At 43.4% G+C, this 17,924-nt stretch overlaps 1 protein-coding gene across 2 annotated transcripts in view; it reads right to left on the bottom strand.

The window, feature by feature from the left end:
- The window catches only part of LOC117481975 (general transcription factor 3C polypeptide 1), a 43,515-nt gene that overhangs the window by 5,625 nt on the left and 19,966 nt on the right, over window positions 1-17,924 (bottom strand). For both annotated transcript variants that reach the window (XM_034129920.1, XM_034129921.1), the window contains exons 25-38: window positions 16,800-16,861; window positions 16,555-16,663; window positions 16,321-16,463; window positions 15,700-15,842; window positions 15,536-15,620; window positions 14,747-14,862; window positions 14,479-14,538; window positions 14,292-14,385; window positions 8,604-8,776; window positions 4,752-7,148; window positions 4,115-4,254; window positions 2,902-3,006; window positions 1,729-2,036; window positions 127-662 (exon numbers count right to left, since the gene is read on the bottom strand). In XM_034129920.1, coding sequence (XP_033985811.1) covers window positions 127-662; window positions 1,729-2,036; window positions 2,902-3,006; window positions 4,115-4,254; window positions 4,752-7,148; window positions 8,604-8,776; window positions 14,292-14,385; window positions 14,479-14,538; window positions 14,747-14,862; window positions 15,536-15,620; window positions 15,700-15,842; window positions 16,321-16,463; window positions 16,555-16,663; window positions 16,800-16,861 — 4,471 coding nt within the window. The remainder of the gene's footprint in view (window positions 1-126; window positions 663-1,728; window positions 2,037-2,901; window positions 3,007-4,114; window positions 4,255-4,751; window positions 7,149-8,603; window positions 8,777-14,291; window positions 14,386-14,478; window positions 14,539-14,746; window positions 14,863-15,535; window positions 15,621-15,699; window positions 15,843-16,320; window positions 16,464-16,554; window positions 16,664-16,799; window positions 16,862-17,924) is intronic.

Genomic DNA, 17,924 nt, shown 5'->3' with positions numbered 1-17,924 from the left:
CCTTTCATATGGACCCAAGGGAAACATATTTTTCATTAAGCTAATTACTAGAGTTGATGCTAAATAAAGTTAAAAATAAAAGGGAAATACAATTCCATGAGATCAGAAGTCATAGTTCCCACTTACCCCTTCTCCACACCAGTCGGGCTTGTTGATGGAGAGGATTCCTCTTCCTCCATGCTCTCTGCTCCATTATCTTTCTTTCCCTCCTGTTTCTCCTCACTCTCCAGCTCCTCCCTTCCTTTCTCCTGCTCGCTTTCCTCTTCAGACAGCACCACCTCTCCTCCCTCCTCTTCCAAGTTCACCATCTTCTCCCCACTTCCCTCCTTCTTCCTCTCCAGCTCTTCTTCCTCAGTTGGTTTCTCTCCCGTTGCGTCACTCGATGATCCCGCTACATCTTCGCCTCCTTGTTTTTCCAAAGCTGATCTTTTCGCCGGCGGTTCCTCTTCCTCCTCTCGGACCTCCCGCCTGGTTCTCATGCGCATGAAGGGGATGTTGTGGTTCTTCTCCAGAAAGGGGATTCTGTTGGAGTTGAGGCGGGACTCGTGCCATTTCTTGGAGGGCTGCTTCACGGTCAGCAGCCAGGGCTCAGAGTGCTGCATCAGCACCCAGCGAGGACCCAGACCCCCCACCTTCACCACCTGGCCCTCCTCCTGCAGCTCCTGGAGAGAGAAGGGAATAAAAAGATCAGGGAAAACACTGAGGAAAGCTCGTCACAGAATTGTATTAGATTGGAAATCCCCTAAGCCCCCATTTGACTCTATTTGGCTTAAAGACCTGGTATTCTTTCTGAAACTTGAGAAGGTAAAATATACTCCAACGGTGCGTCCACACGGTTCCGTCGCGTTGAAGCTTGCCGGTGGGCGTGTCTGGCGTGCAACCAACAACCAATCACATTAATCTCCCGCCCCGGACACACAAGCACGCGGTTTGATTGGCTTGAGCTTGTACTGGCATATGATTTGATTGTCTGGCGCTTCTGCCGACGCTTGAAAAGTTGAACTTTTCTCAACTTTCAGCGCGAGCAACGGAGGCGAAGCGACGGAACCACAATGCAGTTCGGCAAAACTTGACGTCACCCCATTCAAAGTGAATGAACAGTTCACTTTGGAATATGGAATATGGATGAAGATCATTGTCTCAATTGTGACCTTGTATGATTGCGCCTGTTCTTCAATAAAAAAACACTGAGGAAGACGAAACAAGGAAACTGATTGTTACCAAACAACATAGATGTTTTATTTATTAGTTGAATAATTATGTTATATATATATATAATAAACATTTTTATTTTTTTCTTAAATTTAAGGCGAAATAAAATTTCTTATTTATTTATACTTTATGTAAAACAATGATTTGTTGTTTTGAACAATCTAAATCAAATGTAATTTTCTTTCTTGATTTTTCACAATTTGGGGGCAGTCTGGGCTCATTTGCACCCTTTAAGTTTATTTATTTATTTGTATTATATATATACTATTTTGTATGTCCTTTCCCACTATGATTAGGTATGTCATTAAGTATGGTATTCCTGTCATGAAATGTTTTTTCTTTATTATCTGTTTGTCTTCTATGCTGAAAAAGGGAAGCATGATTTCCACCCCAAAGAAGTCTGTACTATTGCTTACACTAAAAATATTTGAAACGATTTTTCACAACTGTTTTGACTTAATTGAATAATTGTGCAGCCCTACTATCAAATATACTGTGTGTGTTTGTCCGTGTTACCTTCAGGTACCGCTGCAGGCTCCTGCTTCGGCCCCCCTGCGCCTCCTGCAGCTGAGCGTGAGTCTCGTAGAGGTCCTGGACCCCCAGACCGCTCTCCCTCGCTGCCTCCAGACTCTTCCTGAGCTGAGCACACGCTTTAACGTCCTGAGGAGTGTAACCTCTCTGCTCAACCAAACGCCTCTCACACTCCTTCACACTGTGGGGAGAGGAGGAGGAGGAGCGGGTGGAGGAGGAAGAGCGGGTGGAGGAGGAGAGGACGGAGGGCAGCAGGGATGGACCGCATTTAGACAAGTCCAGCGGTGGAGAGTCTAAAAATGAAGACAAAGGAAATAAATAATTACTTTTTTATAAATGAAGCTGTGGGTGTTTCTCAATGTCGAGGAAGGATGCTCCAGAGCCACTATTTCAAGGATGCTACGTCATCGAGTCCCACCGAAGGACTGTTCCAATGTCCAGGCTCCTCGGAATTCTACCGAGCCCGGTGTCCTACGTAGCGAGACATTTCGAGGCTGCACATGTGTATCCTCCGCGGTCTTAAAATCCCCACAATGCTTTGCCTCGCATATGACGCACACCTGTTAGCCTGTTCCACCAGTCTTCGTTTTCCGAGGCTAGGAAGGATTCTTGCCTCGCTTCAAAAGGAAGTGACTCGGAAGACATGTCCTACCAAGGAAGCATCCTCGACATTGAGAAACACCCACTGTGTTTGTACGTGTATTACTTGGTAGTGGTGCTGGAAAAAATAAGTAATTGAGATCATTTTGAATGATATTGCATTGCGTTATGATTTGTGTCGAGACATTATTCACAATATCTTTTGAAAGAAATAAGAAATAAATATAAATAAAAAAATAAAAAAAAATAAAAAAAATTGTTTGATCATTTCCTAATTATTATTCAAATTAGCTATTAAAAAACAAATACAAAATAATAAAATAAAAGTAAATAAATTACATAATAGATCATTTTAGCATTCCTGATTTTTTTGTTATGTCTGTAGAAAAGTTAGTAGGTTGGGACTTCTCTGCAACACCACGATACTTCATTCACATATTTTACTATGACAGAATACTGTGTGCATGCTGCATTTTGAATATTGCACTGGTCCATATTGAGATGTAGATAAAGTGTTGATTGATTGAGCAGCTCTGTTACATTACAGTGGATACTCACTCTCTGTATTGAACAGCTGGTGAGCAGGAGTGCTGCGCAGCTGCAGCTTCATGATGCACGACTCCACCACGATGTTATCCAGAGTGTTCAGGTTACGGATTTTCACTACAAACAAAACAAATTCATATTTTTACAAGGGCAGAATGTTACTTTTATTTTATTTATTGATTCATCTTTATTTAAGTTTTTCTGAATAATTAAATAGATGTAATATATAGATTAGACACTGACAACCATATAAAACAGAGAAATACAAAAATAACTTGACATTTAAAGGGGACCTATCATGCAAAATGCACTTTTGTACGTCTTTTATACATGAATATGTGTCCCCGGTGTTCCAGGGAACTCACCAAGTGTCAGAAAACACAACCCTCTCTATTTTCCTCCATACCCAAATCTCTAAAAAAGGGGCTGCAACGGATCTGATAAAAACTGATCCAGATTTGAACACTGTCCTGACGTCAGGACGGTGGCGCTACGGCTATTGGGCCAACTCCACCAATCAGGAGGAGACAGCCACGGCCAGTGCCGTTCGAAAGCGCTGGAGACGCTGTAGTACATATGCCAGGCCTGTAGGTGGTGCTGTTCTCACAGAATCAGCCCTTGCAAAAACAGAGCTAGAAAATGTCAAATTGAGCGAAATGAGGCATGGCTAAAATGCATGATCGGTTTGGTATTTTGAAAAAAAAAAAAGTATAAATATGCCTTATATAGGTATGGTCCTACACTATATTATTATAATATAGCATGATAGGTCCACTTTAAGTTGATAAAACAAGAGATTGTTTGACATTCTTTCTTGATAAATCAAAGTGGACATTAAAACATTTTCACTTCTCATTTGAGCTTTGAATATATATATACATAAAAGAGAGAATTTGTCTGTAAATAAAAACCGTATTTTTTACTTTTCTATCCAAGTCAAATTTACCGAATTAAATTACAAAGGAATAGGGATTCTCTTTTTTAATAAGTGTCTAATATCTCTTAAAACGTCATTAGATATGGACCTTTTGAGAAAATATAAACCAAAGCTTCTGTGCCTTTACCAAAGATGTTTATTTTACCCTCTTTAATCCGGTGCAAAGCGATTCAAATGAAGTATCTAAAATAATAACTGACTTCCAATCCTGCAGAGACTAAGGACACAAATACACCCAAAAGCAGAAAACACATATCTAAGAAGAAAGTGAAAAAATAAAAACTCTACCTATGCCAGGAAAGAAGTATCCACGCATCATCAGGTAGTTGGTGTGAGACGCCTGATGTGACTTCACCTCCAGTTTCTTCTTCCCCTCACAATCCTCACCTTCATCATCATCTTCGTCCTCTTCTTCCAGCGCCACCAAACTGGAAAAAAAAAGTACCTCAACTTTATTGACAGCATTTCCACAACTGTCACTTTATATTGTCTTATATATTCTTATATATTTAATTGTCCAGATTATGAAATATCTTAGATGCCAAAGACAAAAAGGGAACTTTACATTTTTGGTGCCAAATAATTTCAGTATCTTTAGCGGATATTATATTATATTATATTTATTTATTGATAGGTTAGGATCTTATAAGTGTACAATACATCTTTCAGTTTTTTTAACATACACTAAATCGACGTTTTTGTATGCATATTATTTATGAGAATGACATATTTCTTTGAACAATGAGAGTGCCTACTCCTTTATGGAAATGCATTAGTTGTTTACATTGTTTGCATACTGTCATATACAGTATATATTACACGTTTTTTAAATATATTTTCTTTAATTGCTTCCCACATAACCCTGTACAATCTCCTGTAAACTTAACACAATACAATTAATGTTTGCACACGGATTATTCCTCACCTCTTGACCACGTCGTTGTCCACCAGGTTGCTGTCCACCACCACCACCTGTTTGGGGATGGACATGAAGACACTCAGCAGTCCCAGAGACATCAGGCTGAGGCAGACTCCACTCGCTCCCCCCGGGGACTCCATGCAGAACTGCAGCATGTCCGACACATCTGGAGGCTCCTCTGGAGTTATAGGAGGAGCAGCAACATCTGGAGGCTCCTCTGGAGTTATCTGAGGAGCAGCAACATCTGGAGACTCCTCTGAAGTTATCTGAGGAGTAGCAACATCTGGAGACTCCTCTGAAGTTATCTGAGGAGCAGCAACATCTGGAGACTCCTCTGAAGTTATCTGAGGAGTAGCAACATCTGGAGACTCCTCTGAAGTTATCTGAGGAGTAGCAACATCTGGAGACTCCTCTGAAGTTATCTGAGGAGTAGCAACATCTGGAGACTCCTCTGAAGTTATCTGAGGAGCAGCAACATCTGGAGACTTCTCTGAAGTTATCGGAGGAGCAGACACATCTGGAGACTTCTCTGAAGTTATCTGAGGAGCAGCAACATCTGGAGACTTCTCTGAAGTTATTGGAGGAGCAGCAACATCTGGAGACTCCTCTGGAGTTATCGGAGGAGCAGCAACATCTGGAGACTTCTCTGAAGTTATCGGAGGAGCAGCAACATCTGGAGACTTCTCTGAAGTTATCGGAGGAGCAGCAACATCTGGAGACTTCTCTGAAGTTATCTGAGGAGCAGCAACATCTGGAGACTTCTCTGAAGTTATCTGAGGAGCAGACACATCTGGAGACTTCTCTGAAGTTATCTGAGGAGCAGACACATCTGGAGACTCCTCTGAAGTTATCTGAGGAGCAGACACATCTGGAGACTCCTCTGAAGTTATCTGAGGAGCAGCAACATCTGGAGACTCCTCTGAAGTTATCTGAGGAGTAGCAACATCTGGAGACTCCTCTGAAGTTATCTGAGGAGCAGCAACATCTGGAGACTTCTCTGAAGTTATTGGAGGAGCAGCAACATCTGGAGACTCCTCTGGAGTTATCTGAGGAGCAGCAACATCTGGAGACTTCTCTGAAGTTATCGGAGGAGCAGACACATCTGGAGACTTCTCTGAAGTTATCTGAGGAGCAGCAACATCTGGAGACTTCTCTGAAGTTATTGGAGGAGCAGCAACATCTGGAGACTCCTCTGGAGTTATCGGAGGAGCAGCAACATCTGGAGACTTCTCTGAAGTTATCGGAGGAGCAGCAACATCTGGAGACTTTGAAGTTATCTGAGGAGCAGCAACATCTGGAGACTTCTCTGAAGTTATTGGAGGAGCAGCAACATCTGGAGACTCCTCTGGAGTTATTGGAGGAGCAGCAACATCTGGAGACTCCTCTGGAGTTATCAGAGGAGCAGCAACATCTGGAGACTCCTCTGGAGTTATCGGAGGAGCAGCAACATCTGGAGACTTCTCTGAAGTTATCGGAGGAGCAGCAACATCTGGAGACTTTGAAGTTATCTGAGGAGCAGCAACATCTGGAGACTTCTCTGAAGTTATTGGAGGATCAGCAACATCTGGAGACTTCTCTGAAGTTATTGGAGGAGCAGCAACATCTGGAGACTCCTCTGGAGTTATCGGAGGAGCAGCAACATCTGGAGACTTCTCTGAAGTTATCGGAGGAGCAGCAACATCTGGAGACTTCTCTGAAGTTATCGGAGGAGCAGCAACATCTGGAGACTTCTCTGAAGTTATCGGAGGAGCAGCAACATCTGGAGACTTTGAAGTTATCTGAGGAGCAGCAACATCTGGAGACTTCTCTGAAGTTATCTGAGGAGCCGACACATCTGGAGACTTCTCTGAAGTTATCTGAGGAGCAGACACATCTGGAGACTCCTCTGAAGTTATCTGAGGAGCAGACACATCTGGAGACTCATCTGAAGTTATCTGAGGAGCAGCAACATCTGGAGACTCCTCTCTGGGTGGAGGATTGTCCGTCTGCTCGCTGCTGGAGGGATCTTCAGTAGAATCAGCTGTGAGCGAGTCTTCCTGGTTCTTCTGTTCCTCTGCTTTGTTTTTCTCCTCAGTTTTCTCCTCGTTCACCTCCATTAACTCCTCTTCTCCTTCCGTTTTACTTTGGTCCTTCTCTCCCTCCTTTGTAGAGTCACTGGGTTCCTTCTCTGGTTCCTTCTCTGGTTCCTTCTCTGGTCCTTCTTCCTCCCGTTTGTTTTGTTTTTTCTTCTTCTCCGATGCTGCTCTTCTCTCCGTTACCACGTCTCCGCTCTCCGACCTGTTCTCCGGCTCATTGTAGAACGCAGTGACGGGTTTGTCGTCGGACGTCCCGTTGTTGATGAGACTCCTCAGGAAGCGGAAGGAGTCGGTGCACAACGAGTTAGGGAAACGCCACGAGAAACACCTGGGAGGAGGAAGAGAGGAATGGTCAAAAACGTATGAATATTCACAGTTACTAAAATCAGAACAACAACAGAAGCTTAAGACAGCTTTTAGAGGAATTTATATTTGTGTTTCAATCATATCACAAGAACCAACATGTACTTTTACATGTTACATAAGATAAGAAGATAAGAAGTACTTTATTGATCCCAATTTTCAATGTTTTGCCTTGCAGCAGCATAAAAAGACATGGCATTGTACATTACAAATTTAAATAAATAAACATTCCAAAATGTAAACATTTCAATAGAAATGAAATTAGGGCTGCACGATATATCGTGTCGTGACGATAATCGCGATATAATAATAATAAATAATAATGCATCACATTTTTTATTAGAGCGCTTTTGCAGGTGCTCAAAGCGCTCTACAATTACACATTACACATATTAGACATGTAAGAGTCATTACGTGGACATTACCCACAGGAGCAAATTTGGGTGAAGTGTCTTGCCCAAGGACACAACGGCCTGACGCAGTGGCGGCCGAGGCGGGTTTCGAACTGGAGTTCACCAACGCCCCTTGATCTGATGATCAACGCTCTAACCCACTGCGCCAAAATCTAAAAGCAAGATGTGCGATTTTAAATTTTTAGGGCGTGCGATATTAAGTAGGCAAATGAACTCAAACACATCATTTTACAATTCTTTTGCTGCTTGCTACAAAAGGAAAACTCGCGCGGCTCTCATGTCAGGGGTACGTGAGTGACAGCAAACCACCAATCACAATCAAATCTCCAAAGCAAACGGACGGTGATTAAAGGTAGAAACACTGAATAAAGTAGTTTCATGTGTTTCAGTTCGGCGCTGCTAACCGAGCTAGCTCAGCTTGTTGCTCTGATAACTTAAGATCCAGACGTCCGTGACTAAAATCCTTCATCCGGTTAAATATAGTTAAAAAAATACCAATTGTATAGCATTAAAGTTCAAGAAAGGATGGTTTGCGGACACATTTTTTTTATTTTCTTCAATTCCTGTATGTTTTCATATCGCGATATATATCGCAGGGGGAAAAAATCGCAATGTCAGTTTTTTCCAATATCGTGCAGCCCTAAATGAAATAGCATTAAACAAAAGTAGAAAATATACATGTCGAATTACAAATTTACAGTAACAAAATATAAAGCTGTGATGAAACCAGAAGACAAATAATATAAATAATTCATTCAATTATCAGAAATGTAAACGTACGAGAATTTGACTTGATGTCGTGGTGCATACATAGAAATAATTTAAAATGTAGTAAAATATAGCAGTATTTGGAAGTAGAATGGAATAAAAAGGAATAAAATATGGAATAAAATTCGGCAGAAAACAAAACAAAAAACAAAACATGTAAAATGACATACTTAAAATTAAGAAATCAACTGAAATACAAATTATAGACAAAAAGAGTTGAACGTTGTGCTGCTGTGTACCTGTAGTAGGACTGGGACAGCTGGTAGGACATGGGCAGGATGGGCAGCGCTCGGTTCTTCTTCGGTCCGAACGCCTGATTGATGCGGCGCCGGTTCACCAGCCCTCTCTTCCTGCACTGAATGAACGCCTGGCACAGCATCTCCTGGTTATACTTACTGTACATGTGGAAGGTCTGAGGGAGAAGACAGATAAACAGAGGGTAGCGTGAGTTGTGTATCTGCAATTGTAGAACTGTGAAAGCAATAGACTGGGACGAGGGACACCTTTGAAAAGCATCTTAAGACCCTCCTGTTTAGACTTGTCTTTGTCGTGTCAAATTATCATATAATCATTTAAAAAATATAGTCTTATACTCTGATTGCCTTTTACACTGTTAAATTGTATTTTTAGTCTTGTATGTGTTTAAAGGCCCGGACACACCAGCCCGATTTTGGGAGTCAGAGGCCGTTAGAGGCAGTCGGGCATTCGCGGCGCCCTACTCAGGTTGGTGTGTCCCGCACCGTCGTCTCTTTACGGCCACTTTTCACACCTCCCGCGGCCGATTCAACATGTTGAATCGGCCGCGGGAGGTCAGAGAAAGTCGGCCCAAGCAATCACTCTGATTGGCTGTTCACACTACCGCTGCCTGCTGGTAAGGACAGTTATTGCCACTCGTCGACTGAAGTATTTGCGGTGTGTTCGTAGGCGAGCGGCGTAGCCGACGCAGGCGACGTAGCTGACGTAAAAGTCGGGAAAAGTCAGGACGCCTTCGGTACGCGTTCTTTGGTCTCAGGTGGGTGTGTAGCGGCCTTAACAGAGACATTTCAGGAGGGCAAAAGGAAGTGTAAAAGGGGGATTTGCAAATGGTTAAGGACGAGGGGGTTTTATGGTTTAATGGTGGGGATGTGTAGATGATGCCTAAGGGAATTTAAGGGTGGGACCAGTTGGCTTTAGGCGCCGTTTACACGAGGAGAAAACTGCTTGTATCTGCATAGTTTCGCGTGCGTATAGCCCTATTATTTACACGAGGCCGATAGAAACTGACCCCACAAACAATAACGGGTCCCAAGGTGGATAGATTTGCAAACTAAACGCTCTGGGGGGTCAACCAAGTCCGTGTAATCACCTCTATACGAATATTTCCTGAAAAAATAGCGATAGCCCCGCCTCTCCCCACCTCTCCTGCTCACTGCTGTAGCAACTATCAAAAATAGCTGTGTTAATTAAACGCACAAGGGGTTCTTGAATGAAATAATATTATAAAAGGCAAACCAGAATTGTTAACGCCCAATATACTCCTTAAACAAAATAAACAGAGTCAGATTTCATGCATTGATCCATTATATTGACAAAGGTGGATCTCACCCGGTGTTTGTAGAGAATATCTCTCTTTCTGAGCCGTCCTCTCCACAGAGACGTGCTTCTTGGTTTCTTTCAGTTAACTTCCCCGTTGCATTTATCCATATGCTGAGGAAATGACTATATCCCGCTGAATACCAGCAATCGCCACACACTTCCTCTTGTCAGTAGCTACTGCTAGTGCTACTGCTACTGACCATGCTACAGATATTAGTGCAAAATCTACAGCTCCTCTACCACAACCATCAGCAACAAGTGGACATGGAGAATTACATGAACTACATGTTGCTAAATACACCCCGGGGCTTAAACAGAAGGGTAGCCATGGCAACATTGTGGCGGGGCTGCTCGGGCTGCTCTTCTTCGCGGCTTTTGGTGTATTTTGGCGGAAGTTACAGCGCCACTTACAGTCCCGGCATATGTACTACAGCGTTTCCAGCGGCCTCGTTTGAACAGGAAGACTTTTTTGAATACGCATACTGTGCATAAACGCAAACGGTCCCGTGTGAGCGGGGCCTTAATCTCTACTGTATAGTGTGACAGTAAGCTGGGGTGCAGAACTTCTCTATCCTCTGAGGATGAAGTAGCTCTGTTCCTACATTTGGGATCGATTTCACTTTGACTTTCTTTATTACTTTATTGAATATAACAAAACACAAACTTTGTCCATGAATCATTTATCAGTTTCTCTTAAGAATTTCCTCCACAGTCTTCAGGGTTTGTGACGTTATCAAAGAGTAAACGGAACTAAATCAAGATGGTCTAGCCACTCTTTATCTCCACATCTAAACTGTTGCTATTACACACAATAACAGCATACCCCAAGTGCAAGCCAAACAAACTGAATACACAGAATCACTTTAAGCACTCATACCCCATTCACACCAACGGTGTTTCGGGGCCGGTTCGGTGCTGGTGCTTGAAAAGCACCGGGTTTTCCTGTTCACACCGCAGCGGAGCAAGCCTCTAAGCTCCGGAATCCGGTTCGTTTCGAGCACCAAAAAGTTGTCCGTGTAGAAGCAAGAACCGCTTACGTCGGAGGGGGGCGAGATTAACCTGAGATAACAGTTAAGGCGAGTACGGCAAATAAAAGTTGTAACCAGCAGTAGTGCTGAGCAAAGTGACTAGAACGCAACCACACACTTGTTAAAAAAAACACACTTTATAAAGTCAGGCAACACTAACCAGGCTTCGTGTGATTCTGTTTATTTGTACCTTACTTTGACCATCCGTTCGCTGTTATTGATCATTGTGGAGAGCAGGCAGACGTTTTGTTTGTTATTATAGCAGCTATCGGATGGAATCAATACATGGGCTGCACAGGTTGTCATGTCCGACTATCACAAGTAGAATCATAATGAAAAATACGCCGGTAAAAAGTGCCTGTATAAAACGGCTTAGCAAGTAGTCAGTTTAGCTTCGGTTGCTATGCTAACATCACCCATGTTATACCAGAGAAACTTTCATAACAGCGTTGTGATGCCAAACAGCGTCAATTCAGACTGACACCAAACACCGTCAATTCAGACTGACACACATTCACTTAAGGGGAACTGGGGATATGTATCAGCTGCTTGTGTGACAGTCAGCCAGTGAATACTTTAGAGCCGTGTGAGCTAACCCGGAGCTAACGGGAGAATACACTCCCGTTGAAGAGCAGTCAGCACTGCAGCGGTCGGTAAATGCCGCTGAAACACATTAATAAACAATGAACCACGGCACTCTGGAGAAAAGTATAAGGTTGGAGAAGTCGTTATTTAATTTAATCTGGCTTCGTATGATTAAAAGCAACACGATCATCGACCCGACACAGTCCCCGGCCCGTTGTTGTTGTGAGGTGAGCTCCGTTGGGGAGAAACTCAGCGACGTAAACTGTGACGTCATGACGCAGCAGCGGCAGCACCAGTCGGGCTCTGAGCGGTGTGAAAAGAGCCGGCGCTAAACCGAAGAACCGGTTCTGAACCAGAAAAGCTCTAGCACGGAGCTAGAAGGGAAAAGCCTTGGTGTGAAAGGGGTATCAGTGCTCACTTTAAGCACTCAGCACTCAATTCAAAATGCAAAGAGACAGTACAAAGACAAGGTGGAATCTGACTTCAAAGGCTGTAACACTAGGAATATGTGGGCGGGACTAAGGACAATGACTGACTACAAAGGAGCAGCGGGGGGTGCTGCGGGAGTGTCTGCGTGCGCATCTCTCCCAGATGAGCTGAACAGTTTTTTTGCACGCTTTGAGAGCAGCCGGGCTGTGGAGGTACAGAGGGACCAGGAGCTACACTGCCCTTTTGTTTTAAATAGGGCAGATGTGTGTAAATCCTTTAAAAGGGTTAACCCACACAAGGCTCCTGGACCTGATGGCATCCCTGGCCGTGTTCTCAGGGTGTGTGCAGTTCAGCTGGCAGAGGTGTTCACAGACATCTTCAACAGGTCCCTGCTGCAGTCTGTAGTCCCGACATGCTTCAAACATTCCACTATCGTTCCTGTCCCGAAAAAGACAATCATCACCTGCCCCAACGACTACCGCCCAGTAGCACTCACCTCCACCATAATGAAGTGCTTTGAGCGGTTAGTCAAATCATTCATCACCTCCTCCCTCCCTGAATCTCTGGACCCCCTGCAGTTTGCCTACAGAGCAAACAGGTCCACAGACGACGCCATAGCCCTCACCCTCCACATTGCCCTCTCACACCTGGACCCGAAGAACAGGAACACATATGTGAGAATGCTGTTCATTGACTACAGTTCAGCATTCAATACCATTGTGCCCTCCAAGCTGGCCATCAAGCTCAGAGACCTCGGGCTCAACAGCGCCCTCTGTGACTGGATCCTGAACTTCCTGACGGGCAGACCCCAGGCAGTGCGGGTGGGAAACATCACATCCTCCACCCTGATTCTAAACACCGGTGCCCCTCAAGGCTGCGTGCTCAGCCCTCTCCTCTACTCCCTGTTCACCCACGACTGCGTGGCCACACACAGCTCCAACACCATCGTGAAGTTTGCTGATGACACGACCGTCATCGGCCAGATCACAGACGATGACGAGACGGCGTACAGAGAGGAGGTCGAAAACCTGACATCTTGGTGCCAGGATAACAACCTCCATCTCAACATCAGCAAAACAAAGGAGCTGATTGTGGATTACAGGAAGCAGCAGGGAGAGGGACACGCCCCCATCGCCATCAATGGGACTACGGTGGAGAGAGTCAAAAGCTTCAGGTTCCTTGGGGTCCACATCACTGAGGACCTGACATGGTCTCTTCACACCACCACCATCACCAAGAAAGCTCGACAGCGGCTCTTCTTCCTCCGCAGGTTGAGGAGGTTCAAAATGGATTCCAGGATACTCTGCAACTTCTACAGGTGCACGATAGAGAGTATCCTCACTGGCAGCATGACGGCCTGGTACGGCAGCTGCACCGACCTCGATCGTAAGGCTTTACAGAGGGTGGTGAAAACTGCACAGCACATCACCAGGACGGAGCTGCCATCCATGGAGGACCTTTACTCACAGCGGCTCAGGAAGAAATCACTACGGATTATCAAAGACCCCCATCACCCCAGCCACAAACTGTTCTTTCTGTTGCCGTCTGGCAGACGTTACCGCAGCATCCTGGCAAGGACAAGAAGATTCGGAGACAGTTTCTTCCCGCGGGCAGTGAGACTGTTAAAAAATTGAACTGTTGAAACAACTTCAAACATTCATCTGCTACTCAGTAGTATGTATCTAATACCTAATATATATATATCATTCCAATAACTTGTATATAGACTCGTACTGCACTATTCCACATCATCACTTTATTTTATTTTATAACTATTATTCTTTTTGTATTGCTCTTGCTCTTATTGTTATTATGTTATTATGTTGCACTGTTGGAGAAGCCTGTGACATAAGATTTTCAACTACATAATTACTCTGTAGCTATGTCAGATTGACAATAAAGAACCTTGAACCTTGAACCTTGAACCTTGAACCAGTGAGTTTTGTCTTTGGTGTGAGACTCCAGGAGAAAATAGGGGGGGATTGTTTCATTTCAAATATTTTAGATTTTGTATTGAAACAACTGATTGTGTAAAACATCTTGCATGTAATGGGAACTATATTTGAATCAAGCATATTTGTACATTTTGAAAATATAATGCTTAAAATCAAACAATTTTAAACTTTTAAGACTTTCCGTGGCTCTGTGTATTTTATTAGTTCTTTATTTTTTATATAAATGTTACATGTAATGGTATAACCACTCATTAAACCTGTATTTTTATGTCTGGAACAAGTTTTTTGTTGTTGTAATTGTGATTCAGTTTGTGTGCCGGTGTAAATGAAGGAGGTAAATTAAAGATGGCCGTACCTGGAAGGATCTGGACGCCTTCATCTGATTGTTGGTCATGGCCAGAGTGCTTTGGATCAAGTTTTGTAACACTATGGCATGAATATCATTCTTGCTGCAACGACACACAGACACACACACAATCAATTAACTCACATCATGACAATTTAAATGTATTCAGAAAAAGGAAATATAATTGACTCCTCACGAGTTGATGTTGTCTTTCCATGACACACGTTTTCCACTCTCTATCGCTGAGACCTTGAACCTGTAACACACACACACATTACTTGTTAGACGCTTTTATCCAAAGCGACTTACATACTCAATACTGTGGGCAATCCCCACAGGAGCAATTTGGGGTGAAGTGTCTTGCCCAGGGACACAACGACATGCTGACTGCAGTGGGGTTTGAACCTGTGACCCCCTGATCCGAACACCAAGGCTCTATCCACTGCGCCACCTCCTAATCTTACCGTGAGAAGAGCTGGCGTTTTGTGTCGGGCATGATCATCTCCCGAGCGCTCAGAACCACAGAGCTGAACTTCTGTCGGAGCAGCCGGGCGTACTCCAAGAACGATTTTGCACAATCCTGAAACGACACAGACAGAAATATTACATAAAGTCTATTTAATATGATCATTTATTAAATCAAATCATATCTCCAAATATTGCGTTAATACAATTATAAAAACTGATAATAAAAAGATACTAACTCAAATTACAAAGAAACTCTAATGTGAAATATGTTGAGGGAAAACACTTTCACCAGCTGTTACTCTCATGAGCGAGGCGGAAAATAATTGTGTTATCATGCCAAAAAGCTGCTGTGTCGTTTATTGCACCTCAAACATTAAAACAAATCCAGAGTTCAGTGTTTCTGTACTTCCTCTAAGAAAAAAGGACAGTAACAGAAGAGCTCTGTGGCTTCAGGCTTGATCGCCATTCAAATGACAGCGTTGTTTCCCCCAAAAGTGGGCGGGGCCGTAAAGTGACGTAGATGTTACTCTCATCTATGGATATCGATCGCCTACTGCTATATTTAACCACATATCGAGCCCGATCGTCAATTTCCAATGGCTTAATGTAGAAGTTTGCCTTTCTGGCCATCGTAATCGGGCTCTTTGAATCGGATTGGCAAAAACTTCAGAATTTGAATTGACAGCTTTGTTTTTCCCCAAAAGTGGGCGGAGCCGTCACTTTTGCCCGGAAGTGACGCATATGTTACTCTCATCTATATCGGATTAAAAATATAAGCGCCAGACCTCGACAATGCTGGGATCGGCGGGTTTGTTTTCCTCCAGAAGGCTCATCAGAGGTTTGTCCTGATACACCTCAGCCAGACAGATCCTGTAACACAGCGTTCATTCAGAAATCTGCAGGATTGGGTTAAATAAATATGTGTGTTTTATCAAGCTCGTGTTCCTACCTGTAGTTCAGGAGCGTCTGAGGATTTTTGAGGATGTATCGTGTTCGACGTCCGACAGCGACGGATGTTTTATCCATCGAGATCTCGAACTCTGCGTGGAGCAGGTCTCTGACCACAACGTACGGTACGAACGGCCTCTTCAACTGAAACACAAAGACAACATGTGTGTTAGGTTGGGACCGAAACACGTGTTCAAAATGTAGGTAACATTAGTTTGTATTGTTTACGGTCTTCAACATGTATAATTACTGCTCATGTCACAGTGTTTTAAAATATGTTTTATTATTATTTAAACAAATGAACCTGAAATATATATTTTCAGACATAAATTTGATCAATTTTGTTGTGTGTGTGTGTGCATGCGTGTGTGTGTGTATGTCTGTGTGTGTGTGTGTGTGTGTGTGTGTGTGTGTGTGTGTATGTCTGTGTGTGTGTGTGTGTGTGTGTGTGTATGTCTCTCTGTGTGTGTGTGTATGTCTGTGTGTGTGTGTGTGTATGTATGTCTTTGTGTGTGTGTGTATGTATGTCTGTCTGTGTGTGTATATGTGTGTATATGTGTGTGTGTGTGTGTGTGTGTGTGTGTGTGTGTGTGTGTGTGTGTGTGTGAGTGTGTGTGTGTACCTTGCTGTTGAGCAGGTTGGAGGCCACTCTGCAGAGCATCATCAGAGAGTCCTCCTGCACGGACCAGTACACTCTCTGCCTCGTCATCATCTTCAGAGCTCGGTGGTCGGCCTCGTCGTGAGCCGGCAGGCGTTTCTTTGGCTCTTTAAGGCAAAAAAAAACACACAATCTGTCAGTCGTCTCGAGTCTTACGTCCATCAGTCACAGGTATGAATTTAAATCCTCATGCTGTACCTTTCTTCTTCTTGCGTGGGGGCTTGGCGACCTCCTTCTTGGTTCTCTTCCTCTTCTGTTTCTTTCCTCCGACCACCTGCTGGTTTCTGGACGCAGGCTCAATATCCACCTGGTGATAAACACAACAGCTTGTCAGGCTAATGCGGAGATAATACGACAATAGGCAGATAACATTGAACAACAGCTTGTCAGGTTAATACGAAGATGATATGATAATTAGCAAATAAAATGGATTAAACTCTTACCTCAATAGTTTCTGCTATCAGTGATCGTTTGGCAGTCGAATAACGAGGGTTAATAGTTCCTGCTGTTACACACAGATGTATAAAAATACATTATTCATGAATAGGAATACTGCAACAGTAGGACAGTGAACTTGAAGCAAAACTGAAGAATTATTTGATGAATTAACGCCTAAAAAGTTTGTCTAAACATATAATTCATGCCAAAACATCCAAACTGATTAAGACATTTCAAAAATAGCACAATAAACAGGATGTATTATTAATATATTTTCACAAGTTCAGTCCATTTGTCCATTTGTAACACAAGGATGTGAAAGCTTTGTAATTTTTGGACACAGGAAGTGGTTAAAGGGGCCCTATTATTATTATTATTATTATTATTATTATTATTATTATTATAATTATTTGTGTGCATGTAAATGGTCTGCAAAGGTTAAAATCCCCTCCAGAGGGAGTTTCTCCCCCCCCCCCCCCCCCTGCCTGAAACGCCTCCATAGAGTGGTGCAGTGACGCGTCCTAAAACCCAGAAGTAAGCTGCGCATGGGTTCCTTCCGGTTCCTTCGACAAAAACGCAATGCAATTTCTCCATAGGATTTGGGAAAGCTGGAAATAAGGTCTGTGGTTGAGACACATTTAAGAGACGGATCACGTTTTGTTCAGTCGGATAATCTCCACATGTCTACCCTACTTTTATCATTTTCAAATCCTAAATCTAATCGATTAGATTTATGATCCAAAATCCTATGGAGAAATTGCATTGCTTTTTTGTCGAGGGAACCGGAAGGAACCCATGCGCAGCTTACTTCCGGGTTTTAGGACGCGTCACTGCACCACTCTATAGGACTCCTTTGTTTACTTCAGGAACATAATGACATCACAATGTAACTCTGGGGCTTCTATTGGCTAAGCACTCAAACACATTGTACGTGATAGGCTAAGGGGCGGGACATCTCTAAGCGGCTGACCAATCACAACAGAGCCGGCCAGCTAACCAATCAGAGCAGACTGGGCTCTGGTTTCAGACAGAGGGTGAAAAGAGGTGCTGCAGAACAGGCAGTATGAGAAAAATAAAGAGCTTTTTGAACATTAAAGCATGGAGACGTGTGACAGTAGAGACACTACATA

Source organism: Trematomus bernacchii, unplaced genomic scaffold, assembly GCF_902827165.1.
Source record: "Trematomus bernacchii unplaced genomic scaffold, fTreBer1.1, whole genome shotgun sequence".
Lineage (NCBI taxonomy): Eukaryota > Metazoa > Chordata > Actinopteri > Perciformes > Nototheniidae > Trematomus > Trematomus bernacchii.
The sequence above is the reverse complement of the archived record's forward strand: the minus strand, read 5'-3'. Positions and strand labels throughout refer to the sequence as shown.